This window comes from Blennius ocellaris (assembly GCF_963422515.1).
Source record: "Blennius ocellaris genome assembly, chromosome: 1".
NCBI lineage: Eukaryota > Metazoa > Chordata > Actinopteri > Blenniiformes > Blenniidae > Blennius > Blennius ocellaris.
The window spans coordinates 36,656,385-36,670,910 of record NC_137650.1 but is presented as its reverse complement, the minus strand read 5'-3'; the positions used below and the strand labels follow the sequence as shown (position 1 = coordinate 36,670,910).

General features: G+C 42.3%; 1 protein-coding gene across 1 annotated transcript; it reads left to right on the top strand.

Moving 5' to 3' along the window:
• Positions 1 to 1,671: 1,671 nt before the first annotated feature.
• slc67a1 (solute carrier family 67 member 1) lies at positions 1,672 to 12,064 on the top strand. The gene is made up of 10 exons (XM_080496310.1): positions 1,672 to 2,066; positions 3,719 to 3,816; positions 3,887 to 4,032; positions 4,833 to 4,965; positions 5,819 to 5,931; positions 7,837 to 7,947; positions 9,149 to 9,249; positions 9,347 to 9,448; positions 10,966 to 11,086; positions 11,583 to 12,064. The coding sequence occupies exons 1-10, from the start codon at positions 1,899 to 1,901 to the stop codon at positions 11,768 to 11,770; spliced, it is 1,281 nt and encodes a 426-aa protein (XP_080352436.1). The 5' UTR covers positions 1,672 to 1,898; the 3' UTR covers positions 11,771 to 12,064.
• Positions 12,065 to 14,526: the final 2,462 nt, after the last annotated feature.

Genomic DNA, 14,526 nt, shown 5'->3' with positions numbered 1-14,526 from the left:
AAGGTTTGCAATCAGTTGTGTATCATGTGACCCTGCTGACGGCACATCTGGACTCCGTCGGCACAATGACAAGAAAAAGCTGAATCAGCACAACCACTAATGTTTCTTTACCCCCCCCCCCTTAAATTTTTATTTTATTTAATTTAATTTAATTTAATTTAATTTAATTTAATTTAATTTAATTTAATTTAATTTAATTTAATTTAATTTAATTTAATTTAATTTTAATTTTAATTTTAATTTTAATTTTACTTTTACTTTTACTTTTACTTTTACTTTTACTTTTACTTTTACTTTTACTTTTACTTTTACTTTTAATTTTAATTTTAATTTTAATTTAATTAATTTTTTTAATTAAAATGTTTTAACTCATTATTAAAAACAATTAAAGTTTCCTTTACTTCCATTTACGTATTTATTTATTTGATTATTTTGGCCCCTCTGAGCCACCGTAGCTCCAGTGCAGCAGAATACAGATGTAGAATAGTTTCATAAGGAAAGTTTCACGTTAGAAAGTTGCCTGATTGGTGACGTCACACGACCGCTGAAGGAGTTCTGAACCCGCAGGTTGCCATGTTGGCTGACTTGTTGCCATGTTGGCTGACTTGTAACTCAACGGGCTGCAAATACTTGAGGAAAATGATGAATTTCTGTTTTTATGTTCCTGGATCCCACATTCTATTATTGCAGCTTTGTTCATGTAATAAGTTTACAACTTAGTTTCTATAGATATTCAGTAGAGCTGCACTTTAAGTCTGGGTTTTATTGTTTTATCTGTTAGAGAATATAAGAATAATAGTATATATAATATATTTTTTTCTTTTCTGAAAGGAACTTATAAAAATAGTCTATGAATTTAAATCTACTTTCTGTCTGTTGGATCTACATTAATTCCACTATTTTCCATAAATAAATATGCACAACCAGCTTTAGTGTTAAGTAGAAATAAAAAAGTGATTAATCACGGTGAAGTACAGAAAATTGTGCGATAGATTTTTTAAATTTTTTTTATCAATTGTCTGTACTAATTATTTGTGGTTTTGTTCTGTACAAAAAGGATTTTCATTGATGAACCGACCAAGTTATGCAGCGATTATTAAACCTACATGCAGTGACTGTTTGCGTATACTATAATTTAATGATCATCATCAAATAGAGTATATATTTTTGGATGTGTGTGTGTGTGTATAGGAATATTAGATATGTATGTGACTGCACAGAATGATTGAAACATGCCTGAAATTAATGAATTAACAAAAAAACACCCGAGACTTGCTTTTCTTTGCCATTCCTGAAATTTAATCTGTGGATTTTAAGTGTTGTCATTTCAAAAGTCGTGACTTTTAAACCGTCTTGTTGTTTTAAACGTCGATTAAAACAAAAAAAACATTAATCATCCAGGTTGTTCTATAAACTAACACACTTTTACAGAAACACGTGTGTGTTTACCTTGTGTTCTGCTGGTAAAACATCCAGGATGAAAACAGAGAAAGTTGGAATAAAAAGGAATAAATCAGCAGGAAAAAAACCAAAAACAAAAAGCGATTGTCAAAAAACCCGATCTTAATCGGAGCACTTGAACGCACCGCCGCAGTAAACTTTCCTCTCCTTGTGGTGCGTTCACGTACCCTCGCGTCGTAGTAACTAATACCACGATAGTTTCCCCCGAAACTCTCCAGTCCGGCGTGGGACCGCCTCTTCCAGCGGACGATGTGAGAACAGGAAACTCGTTTTCCCTCCTGTTTTTCTCAGTTTTTTTTTTTAAAAAAAGGTGCGGGTTTCAGTCTCCCGCTGCGGGGGGGGGAAGAAACGCCCATTCCCCCGTGTTGCCGGTTCCAAAGTGCAGCCGGCCGGAGGTGAGCGGAGTTCCGCCGTCGACGCGCTTCGAAGACAGGAAGATGAAAACGAGAGCGGAGCCGCCCGGAGCCCGGTCCTCCTCCTCCTCCTCCTCCTCCCCGGGCACCTCGGCCCTGGACCCCGCGAGGAGGGCGTCGGTGATCCGCGTCGCTTACCTCATCTCCGCGCTGGACGTCACGTGGATGTTTTTACAGTTCTCCGTGACGCCGGTGAGCAGAATGTCGTTGTCACGGAAGCAGGGAGCCGCGGTTTCCGTGCAGACCCTGAAGGCAACACGCTAACACGACATAATAGACCCCCAGAAAGCCTTTTAATGTTATAAAGAGACCTGTGTTATATTTTATTCTATATATAAGAACTGAAACACACGGCTCAATCTACTGGTAACACTTTGTTACTGCTGCAAACCTCCTGTGTGTGTGTGTGTGTGTGTGTGTGTGTGTGTGTGTGTGTGTGTGTGTGTGTGTGTGTGTGTGTGTGTGTGTGTGATGATCTAGGTCCATTCACTTCTTTTCTACTTCACTTTTTAAGCTGATTATGTCAAAATGCATGTTATACAAGGTAATTGTATCCTCTCTCTCTCCCTCTCTCTCTCTCTCTCCTCTCTCTCTCTCTATATATATATATGTGTGTGTGTGTGTGTGATGATACAATTACCTTGTATAACATGCATTTTGACACAATCAGCTTAAAAAGTGAAGTAGAAAAGAAGTGAATGGACCTAGATTATCATCACACACACACACACACACACACACACACACACACACACACACACACACACACACACACACACACACACACACACACACACACACACACACACACACACAGGAGGTGTGCAGCAGTAACAAAGTGTTACCAGTAGATTGAGCCGTGTGTTTCACTTCTTCTCTACTGGAGTGTGATTAGCAACTGGTCTTTGATCGACGTGGAAAGTTTTATAGCTCCATGACTGACCTGAAGGGTGGGGGGGGGGGGTAGAGAGGGGGGGGGGTCAGACACACTGTGGCCTGGGTGACCGGAGGTCACTGAGTCCGGCCTTTGAACCGTTTCCACCACCCGGTCCGGTTCTTCCTCTCCCTGCAGTGTCCAGACTCCTCGTGGAGAATATATTAATATATGTCATGTCATATTTATTATTTATTATTATTTCATGATTATTATATGAGAAAGTCTGATGTGTGGTGATTATTTATTATTTATTTATTATTATATTGTCTATTATATAAATATATATTATATAATTATTATTTATTTATTTATTATTATTTCCTGATTATTATATGAGAAAGTCTGATGTGTGATGACTATTTATTATTTATGATTGTATTGTTTATTATATAATATATAATATTATTTATTTATTATTTCATGATTTTTCATATTTTCTTATATGAGAGTCTGATGTGTCATATTATTTATTTATTATTATTTTGTTTATTATATAAATATATAATATTTATTATTTACATAATTATTATTTATTATTATTTCATGATTAGTAACGGTCATCTGCAGTGAGAATAATAATAATAATAAACAATAATACATATATAATACATAAAATAAGAGCATATATAAATAAGAATAAGAATAATTCGTTTTTTGATTAAAGAAAATGTATTGGTATTTTCATGGTTCACAAAATTCTCCACATAACATTTTGCCTTTGGCATTCATCTGGAAATTACAGTCAAATAATCATTAGTTTCTATTATTGATAATTGCGATAATAACAACACCAATAATAAAACACAACTTTATAAAAACTGTACAAATGTTGACGGAGTCGGTCTGACTCTTCATTATTCAGGATGTTTTATTAATACACAACATTTGTGTGTTTTTTGTCCCTCAGTATTTGGCGAAGAAGCTCGGCTTCGACACGTTGCAGTTCGGTTACTTACAGACCACGGTGGGGGTCATCCAGCTGTTCGGGGGCCCTCTGTTCGGAAGGTGAGTTCCTGAGGCGCCGCCGTGGGTCCGTGGGTGCGTGGGTGCCTGACGCCCTGCGCCCCGTCTGCAGGTTCGGCGATCTGTTCGGGGCTCGTGCGGCTCTGACCCTGGCCTGTTCCGCCACCGTGGTGTTCTTCCTGCTGCTGGCCAACGCCACCGTCCCGGCCATGCTGTTCGTCCACAAGCTGCCCACCGTCTTCATGCACGTCCTGCCCGGTGAGCCCAGCCTGTCCACGCCTCAGAGGCGCTTTTATTTTGGAGGGGAGTGTAGAACGACCGTTACTGCGGCTTCAGGAGTCATTCAGAACTCTGAGTCGCCAGATGAGAACGCGCAAACTGCACTCAGCCTCCACTTCCGGTTCCCACAATCTACTTCCTGTTCACACAATCCACTTCCGGTTCCCACAATCTACTTCCTGTTAACACAATCCACTTCCTGTTCCCACAATCCACTTCCTGTTAACACAATCCACTTCCGGTTCCCACAATCGACTTCCTGTTAACACAATCCACTTCCTGTTCCCACAATCTACTTCCTGTTAACACAATCCACTTCCGGTTACCATAATCTACTTCCTGTTCCCACAATCCACTTCCTGTTCCCACAATCCACTTCCTGTTAACACAATCCACTTCCGGTTCCCACAATCTACTTCCTGTTAACAGAATCCACTTCCTGTTCCCACAATCCACTTCCTGTTCACCACAATCTACTTCCTGTTCCCACAATCTACTTCCTGTTCCCACAATCTACTTCCTGTTCCCACAATCTACTTCCTGTTCCCACAATCCCACAAAAAAAAAGTATTTTATTAAAAAAAAGAAGCAAATTTGCTTTAAAAAAACGCCTCAAAACAAAGTGAATGTGATAAAAAGAGCAGCTTCACTGCAGTGAAACTCCAGTAATGAGTTACTGAATAACCAAAGTAATCAGTTACTCCTCCAGAGTCTCAGGCGTTGTTGCTTTCGATTCTATAATTTTTTAATTTTAGTTCCTCTGCTCTTCCCGTCTGCAGTGACTCAGATGGTGGTGGCCGACCTGACGGAGCCGGAGAGGAAGGCGGAGGCCTTATCCAAGCAGGGTTTGTGTTTCGGGGTGGGGATGATCGCCGGCTCCACCCTGGGGGGGCAGCTGAACACCCGCTACGGGTGAGTGACTAATTAATCGCACAATTTTCTGTATTTAATTGCGATTAATCACATCGTTTTTATTTTTTCTCTCCTGAAGACTGAAGCTTGTAATGAGATTCATTGAGCGACTCGACACTCAGAGACTCTATTTAAATTAAAAGACAATTTTTATAACGCGCTTTTAGCTTTTGGTGAAACTGTTTCTATACAAGATCAGCAAAATAATAAAAAACATAATTTAGTTCATTAATAAATGTCGAATATAAGTCTGGGTTTAGTTGGAGTTAGAGTTAGAGAATATTTCTACAAACAAAGTAGTAAACTTATTACACGCAGGCGTTGTACCTGCAAGTATTTCCTGCAGTTTGGTGGCTGCTGGTCAGCCAACCTGGCAACCCGCTGTTTTACTACTGCGGGTCGCCAGGGAACTTTTAAAGTCAAACTTTCTCCCTCAATATTATTCCACTGGGCGTCATGTAGAGACGCTGCACTGGCAAGAGAGTAAAAAAACAAACAAGCAACAAAAGTAAACAAAACTACGTTAATTTCGTAAAAAAATATTTTAGCGAATTAAATGTTTCAAATCAATTAAGGCGTTATTTTTGACGGCGCTAATTATTTGGTTTCACGTCGTTCAGACAGTCATGGCGGCAGCTCCGGTGCAAAATCCCCCCCCCCCCCCCCCCCCCCCCCTATTCAGTGCCTTGCTCAAAGGCACTCATGGGCAGTGTTATGTGAGTTGGATAGGGGGGGGTTGAACCGACGACCTTGCAACGAAAACGCGCTCCAGCAAGCCGGGCGGAAAAGGAAGTGGGGTTTTTTTCCGACGTGCGTCTGACGGGGTTGGATTGTTTGTGGGCGTGTCCCTCAGGGAGCGCTTGGTGGCGTACTGCGGCGCGGCGGGGAGCGCCGTCAGCCTGCTGCTGGTTCTACTCTACATCCCCCGGAACACCAAGCCGGACGCTGCTGCACACGACCCTGCAAGTAAGGAACCGTCCTGCCCGTTACACCGGAGGTTCTACACCAATGGATGGATGAATGAGTGAGTGAGTGAGTGAGTGAGTGTGGAGGAGGTTCCGGGCTGCGTTGCGAGAATGACGTCACTTTAAAGTCCTAGTGAAATGTAAAACACTACTTTGTAAAAAACGATAGTTGTGGTACTACTTGAAAGGTTCCTCCGACTCTGCCCCTCCACTGTTGTCGCATAACAAAGTTATTTGAATTTTGAATCTCCAGCTGACGAAATCGGGGGAATCCTTCTCTTTTGTGGGCCATTGTGGGCGGAGCCTATGTGTGACATCACGAGTTGTGCAGATCTCCATCTGTTGTGTTTATATCGGCTTGTTTCCTCTTAAATATCAAAGTTTTTACAGTGTTTTGAAGTTCTAGTCGGCGTTTTATGAGCCTTGATGAAAGATTGAGCCTGGAGGCGATCGAGAGAGGAGAAAAGGAGCACGGGCGGCGGGAGCCACTAACTCACGCGGCTAGCGGGAGACGCTAGCTCGGGCGGCTAGTAGACGATCAAGTAACACCTGGACTCATCTTCAGTGATTCCGCAGTCAGAAAAGCTCTTGGACGTGTTGGATCCAGGAAGCCGGTCGTTCTGCCAAAAGTCAGGAGCCTCAAAGCCTCAAAGGTGAAAAGTGGCGGCTGCTGAGGCGAGGAGACGAGGACGAATGGAGGACGAAGCGTCTTCTGCTTCCTCAAACATGTTCCAGACGGGGTCACCGATGGCAGAACCACCTTCTGTGTCTTCTTCATCAATCACTGGGTTTGAAATGACCATGATGATGAAATCTGGTTCAATTCAGCCTCTTCGTGGTCAAAACTCTGTTCCTCCATAATGTAAACACAACTTGGGCGTGTGCACAACTCGTGATGTCACTCTGTTATTGTCAGAAGCTCCGCCCAGCAGAGGAAATAGCAACGTTTATCCGCTATTTTCTCACAGATTGCCGTTTTAACATTTGACCTTCAGCCAGTTAGCAGGAAAACGTTCTAGAAGAGACACCAGAGTGTTTTGGAGGTGGAATCTTCATTTCACTGGGACTTTAAAAGCAGTGACGTAGCAGGAAGCAGAATTCTGGACTGTGTGGATCGTCTTTGTGCAACAAGCTTCTGAAGACGTGAGACTTTGTGTTCAGTAATAATGTTGCAGACTAACGTCACGGACTGAACTGTTCCACAACGTTCACAATAACTGTTACAGTCTTTCTTCAAACAGGCTTTTCAGAACAAACCTTTAGGATTTTTTTTTTTTTTTTTTAACCACGCCGTCCTTGAAACTGACTGACGTGAACAAGTTGTGTTTTTTTTAATGAAACAGGCGACAGGAGGAGCCGACGTGGATCTGCGGGACTCAACCAGCTGGCTTATCGGACAGAAACTGACTCATGTTGCGTTTAAGACCTTTAAATCACGATTTAGGACGGGCGAGCTGGAACCAGCAGGCGGCGCTAATGCAACATGTTAAACACAAAGGAAGAAGAAGAAGATTTCAACATTATTTTTTCAGCATTTTATCTTCGACAATTGTGACATTTTAGCATTTTGGGTCATTCTTTTTAAATATCCCTGTTTGTTTTCCCCATTTTTAAAAACAATCCAAGTACTTTCAGGGTTTTTTAAGCTCTTTGAAGCTCTTTGAAGCTCTTTGAAGGCAAAAGGATTAGTTTTACTTCTGGGAAGTAGAAATATGTGATCATATGACACATATCTGAGGACAGCTGCAGCCTGGAGGTCGGGAATGGAATTGCATATTTGCAGGTTGGATCCCCACAGGTCACCACTGAGGCTCCCTGAGCTTGACCTTTGACCTCCCTGGAGTGCCGTAACCAGGGGAACGAGGAAGGAGTTGATAAAAGTTTCTTCTTTGTGATTTGGCTGCAGGTGAAGCCGGCAGCAAATCCATCTTCAGCGTCGGGGAAATCGCCCGACTGATGAAGTTTCCACGAGTGGCCAGAATCTTCGTCATCAAGCTGGTCGCTGGTCTGCCGTCAGGTGAGCGCCGCCGCGGGGAAAGACTCCATTAGATAAATAAAATAAATAAGCCAGACTCAGTTTGGAGTCATTTCTACTCTGGACTCGTACTTTTACTTTGGTCTGCAATTGTGAGAAATGACGAGGCTTTTATTTTCACCTCCGCCGGGGAAAGTTGGGCGACAAGGTTCATTTATTTATTTGTTTGTTTGTTTGTTTTTTAATCCGTCATCGTCCAAGGACCAGTCGATTGTGAAATAATACGACTCGGTTCTGTAAACTCATTGAGTCAATTCAACCCTCAAGAACTGTTTAATGGCTACAAAAACCATGTTACTGCAGAAATGCCGTATAAAAAGCCTTTGCGTCACAGATTACATCACGTCTCGGCTGGAGGTCGGTGAGGGAGACCAACGTTAAAATAATAATAGGGTCAATAATATAATCCCGAATCCTGAGTTTGTAGTGAGTAATAGTGAATTGCACTGTGAGCTCGGAGTGCTGCGGTGCGTTCAATGACCTACAGGAAAAGTCCGACATAAAAAATAGTTTTGACAATAAATCTGCAACCAAACGTCTTTATCTTCTCCTTTAGTCATTGTAGGCTGATAAAACCACTATTAAATAAACAACTATATTTTTGTTGGTGCAGCTCGCTAGCTGGAGAGTGAACTCTCTGACCAGCCAATCAGAGGGCTTGAATACAGTGACATCACGCTAGGCCTTCTAGGAGGCTCCGCCTCCCCAATATCGAGATGTGATTGGTTGAAGCAGCAGAGCGACACACCAGTTTTACACTGCAGACGCCTGCAGAGCTGAAAGTGAAGGCCTCAGGCAGGTTTCTCTACCCGGCAACAGGTGACGCTGGAATGTGATTGGCTCAAAGCTTTGATGTGGAAGAACGAGAAGAGGACAGAACGTTTGGAATTATTTAATAAGTATTTATTTCTTCATTCTGCAGAGAAGCCTTGAAGGCCTTGAAGGCCTTGAAGGCCTTGAAGGCCCTGACGGTCCACTAGGTTCTGGTTTATTTATACTTCAACCCTTCGTAATGCAATTTTCTCTGCCACTGGTGTTTAAAGTTGTCCTGCAGCAAATTCTACAGACAGCGTCAGTACCACAGACAGTGTCAGTACCACAGACAGAGTCAGTACTACAGACAGTGTCAGTACTACAGACAGTGTCAGTAGCATGTAAAAAGTTGTGTGAATGTTTCTTCCAGTCATTTTCCAGGTCATGTTCTCCATCATCGCTCTGGACTTCTTCAAGCTGCAGCCGCAGCAGAACGGCTACCTGCTAGCCTACTTCGGCATCGTGCAGATGGTGAGAGCGGCGCCCCCCGCTGGCGGACGGCAGCGTCCCGGCAGGCTGGACAGACGCCACTGACCCCCCCCCCCCCCCCCCCCCGGTGTGTGTGCAGGTGGTCCAGGGCGTCATCAGCCAGCTGACGGCGAGGTTCCCCGAGCGCTCGCTGCTGCTGCTGGCCGTCGGAGTCGCCTGCCTGGTGGGCGTGGCTCAGATCGTAAGACGCCTCTTCTTCTTTGTTTACATTTTCTATCTTTCTAACTTCCTGGTCTTAATGTTTTGGAGTCAAACTTCCCCCGGTCCTTGAAAAGAGACACTTTCTTTGGCGATTCAGTCAAAGCTGCAGTGTAAAACACTGGTTTTTATGCAGATTCTTGTGTGTTTTAGCGGCTTTCATCTCAGATGTAAACTTCAAAGTGTTTAATTTAATCAAAGTCAAAGCAATAAGATGCGACTAAGAAATAAGTTGGATTAAAACATGTAAAATATCCCACAACATCAATAATAGCTTCTATTTAAGAGCAGATAATGTGAGAATTTAATTTATAAGTCAATGCATATATTTAACTTGTCATTTTTTTAAAGTAACTTTTGTAACTTTTTACTTTAAAAGTAACTTTTTAAAGTAAATCTGACTAATAAAGTTTGTTTCAGACGTTTGACTTCAGTTTACCATAAAGTAACACCATGAATATAAATATAAATATAAATATAAATATTTACCCTCACAACTGGATGAGGACTCCTAAAGTGACGGAAAATACAAAGTGTGGCATTTAGATTAGAGTGTAGTTCACTGTAGTTCACCGTAGTTCACTGTAGTTCATCGTAGTTCCCTGTAGTTCACCATAGTTCACTGTAGTTCCCTGTAGTTCATCATAGTTCCCCGTAGTTCCTCGTAGTTCATCGTAGTTCCCTGTAGTTCACCATAGTTCACTGTAGTTCCCTGTAGTTCATCATAGTTCCCTGTAGTTCACTGTAGTTCCCCGTAGTTCATCATAGTTCCCCGTAGTTCCTCGTAGTTCATCGTAGTTCCCTGTAGTTCATCATAGTTCACTGTAGTTCATCGTAGTTCCCTGTAGTTCATCATAGTTCACCGTAGTTCATCGTAGTTCCCTGTAGTTCATCATAGTTCACTGTAGTTCCCCGTAGTTCATCGTAGTTCCCTGTAGTTCATCATAGTTCACCGTAGTTCATCGTAGTTCACCACAATACGGTAGGAATAGAAAAGCTTGCTCACTCAGTTTCTTCTTAATTTATTTATTTGCGTCGTCGCTTATGAAGCTTTTTGCATCAATGTCGTGGTTCTACTTTATTTTTACATTTTTTTAGGGCATCTATTATTTATTTAATTTATTTATGTTATTTTTATCTATCTATCTATCTATCTATCTATCTATCTATCTATCTATCTATCTATCTATCTATCTATCTATCTATCTATCTATCTATCTATCTATCTATCTATCTATCTATCTATCTATCTATCTATCTATCTATCTATCTATCTATCTATCTATCTATCTATCTATCTATCTATCTATCTATCCATCCATCCATCCATCCATCTATTCATGTTTATTGCATGTTTTATTCACAAGAGCTTCAAACCTTCACGTTTAAGTTTTTTTCCTTTCAGTTATTCCTACAAAATGTGCTAAAAACCAAACTTAAAAGAAAGACGAGCTGTTTCTCTACTTCCTCTCCGTTCCTCTCCTTCTTGCTTCCTGGCAGGTTTTCATGGCGACGGTGACTCAGTTCTGCGTGATCGTCGTCCCCATGATGTTTTCGCTCAGCCTGTTCAGCGTGGTCACCGACAGCATGCTGACCCAGAGCGTCCCGCCCTCCGACACCGGTGAGCTAAGCTTTTATTTTGAAAAAAGGGGGGGGGGGGAATTAAAATGTTCGCATCATTATCTTTTGAACAAATATTCGCCCCCGCCCACAGTAAGCAAAGGTGAATGATGTATGGTGAAACTTTTATTAAAACTGCAACGCAGGAAAAACAAGTTCTAGCAGGTTTCTGCTGCTTACTGGGACAAAAAACCCAAAACAAACTGGATTTTCCATCAGAAATATTGTGATTTAATGTTGGAATGCAGCATTTAGAGAAATAAAAATGTTAAGTTAATAGACGTTTTATATTTATGATTGTGTCTAAACTCAAAAATATAGAAAAATAGTTCATATATAGTATTTTACAGTGTTTAATAGTTCATGGCAATGGCTCAGAGTGTTTTGGAGGTGGACTTTTCATTTCACTGGGACTTTAAGACGGTTCCTTAAAAGCGGCACATCAAAGCAGAGGAAGCGGCACATCAAAGCGCCGCTGTCCTCTTTGTGTCCTGCAGGCACCATGCTGGGTCTGTGTGCGTCGGCCCAGTCGCTGCTCCGCACCGTCGGCCCGACCGTCGGCGGCTACTTCTACATGAACTACGGCATCTCCTCCATCGGCCTCAGCCAATTCTCCGTCAACACCGTGGTGTTCATCTACCTGCTGCTGCGGCGCTCCAGCAAAACCGCCGCGGAGAAGGAGTGACGCCTCGGGGGGAGTTGTTCTTTTATTATTATTATTATCATCTGATTTGTTTAACAATCGTTGTTATGACTTGAAACGTTCCATTTCTTTAGACTTCAGGCTGTGATTTCTGCTGGAGGAGGAGGAGGAGTTACACACTTCCACCGCTAGATGGCAGCAAATCACCAGTTTTCATTTTCCAAGTCTCCACGTGCTGCTCAGTTGAAATGATTTTTCTGACACTAATATTTAAATATAGATTGTTATTAGAATTGATGAAATGCTCGACCGGTGTTATAAAGATGATTATGTGCCGAAACGCCTCGAAAGTGTAATAAAAGTTTATTTTAATATATGTTGCTATTTTTCAATAAATCATATATATATATAAAAAAAAACCTGAATGCATTTGAGAGTTTTACTCCAGATATCTGATCAGAAACACTCCAGTGTGTCAGAATGTCAAAACTACTTTTAATTCACAATGTTGGATGAAAATGAACGTAAATAACAAATATCTATACGTTAAAGCAGAAACTGTAGAAATCTAAATATCTGTGGTTGTATAATTCCAATATGGAGAATAATAATAATAATAATAATAATAATAATAATAATGAAAATATCTCGGTGCTCTTCAGGAGTGAGTTAATTCTACATTACAAACCACTTTGTCTCTCTTCAGACCCATGTCTCCCGTGTCCCCCCATGTCCCCCCATATCACCCCATGTGACCTCATGTCTCCCCATGTCCCCCCTTGTCACCCATGTTCCCCAATGTCCCCCATATCACCAATGTCCCCCCATGTCCTCCCATGTCCCCAATGTCACTCATGTCACCCCATATAACCCATGTCCCCAATGTCACCCCATGTCCCCCATGTCACCCATGTTCCCCTATGTCCTCCATGTCCCCCAATGTCCTCCATGTCCTCCATGCCACCCCATGTCCCCAATGTCACCCCATGTCCCCCATGTCACCCATGTCCCCCTATGTCCTCCATGTCCCCCAATGTCCTCCATGTCCTCCATGCCACCCCATGTCCCCAATGTCACCCCATGTCCCCCTATGTCCTCCATGTCACCCATGTACTCCATGTCACCCCATGTCCTCCATGCCACCCCATGTCCCCAATGTCACCTCATGTCCCCCTATGTCACCCATGTCCCCCTATGTCCTCCATGTCCCCCATGTCCTCCATGTGACCTGATGTCCCCAATGTCACCCCATGTCCCCCATGTCCCCAGCTGGACAATCTGAAAGGTGTAACTATGGAAGAGAGGAATTGCATTATGTTTGCAGGCCGTCTGGAGAGCAGCCATTATCATGGACCCCCCCTGGTGGACCCCCACCACGTCAAGAGACCTTTTAATGCAGGGAATTGTGACGGATGCACTTAATTTCCTGGCGCTGGACGATCTGCAGTGAGGAGATACAGCCGAGCGTCTGCAACTTTACAGGGATTATCATTTTTTGGGGCATTTCTGTAATAACAGCTTGAAGAATCAATCTTTTATTCAAACATAAGAGGCAACCTTGCCAAAGAAAAGCAATTAAATGGACAAAATTAGACTGTGACAGTCGGCTTGAGGGCGGCTAATCACAAGTCTAAAATGAGTTTGGGGCTTAAACTTTGAAAGAGGCTATCCTAGAATTTAGATAATTACGATGCTAAACACATCGCTGTGTTTTTTTTTTTTTTTTTAAATTTATATATTTGCTTTTTCACAACACTATTAAATACTTGGCAGCTCCTCACTGCCGTCGCTCTGAGGAGAAGTTGTTGTTTGCTGGAAAGTTTCTGTATTTAGAGTTTGTTGACCCAGTTCTAACTCTGACTTCAGCATCCAGGAAGAGGCGACCTGAGAGAATAGACATAGTTCTGAGGACCGACACTGGAATTTAAAGCTTTACTTCTATTGTAGTTTTCATTCTTTAATAAAACCATCGGTTTTGACTCAGTTCACTGCAGTTTGTTTGAGACGTATCGACACACTGAGCAGACGACACGTTCTATTATTTCTTGTCTTTATCTTTTAATGTTTGCTGGTGAAGTAATCCAAAAGTAAAGTACTCTGGTACGCAATTTTTTTTAATTTTAGTACTTGGAGTAAGTTACCGATTCCATTTTTTGACAGGTAGCTGGTAGTGGCGGCCAAATGAAGCAGCTTGGAGTCTGAAAGAGTGGCAATGAGGGGCGTTTGAACCACTGACTGGACAGACAGTGCCCTCTAGTGGCTGGAGGAGGTAAAGGCAGCGGCTCGTGGACCTTCACTGAAGCTTCATTCGGTCGATAAAAGTATAAAGCGGTCCCTCGTTTATCGCGGGGTTACGTTCTAAAAATAACCCGCAATAAGCGAAATCCGCGAAGTAGTTAACTTTTTTTTTTTTTTTTTTACAAGTGTTATGTATGTTTTAAGGCGGCAAAACCCCGTCACCACACACTTTATACACTATACAACAGAACGTTTTGTTGACATTGTCAGGAACAAAACTTGTAGACATGCAGCACTTCAGAGTCTCAGTAGCATCGATCAGACGTTGATGTATTTGCAATATGTTTATATGTATATTCAAGTCGAATGCATTTGCCTACACGAAACACGGCACTGAGATTGATTGACAAGGGTCTACAGTCCCTCAGCCAATCAGCATGCAGAACAATGTGCATGTTCATACGCTTTAAAAAAAAAAAAAAAAAAAAAGACTCTGCACCAAGACCCCCCGGGGAGGTGGGGGGGGGGGGGGGGGGGTGTCTTGGTGCAGAGTCCGTTGC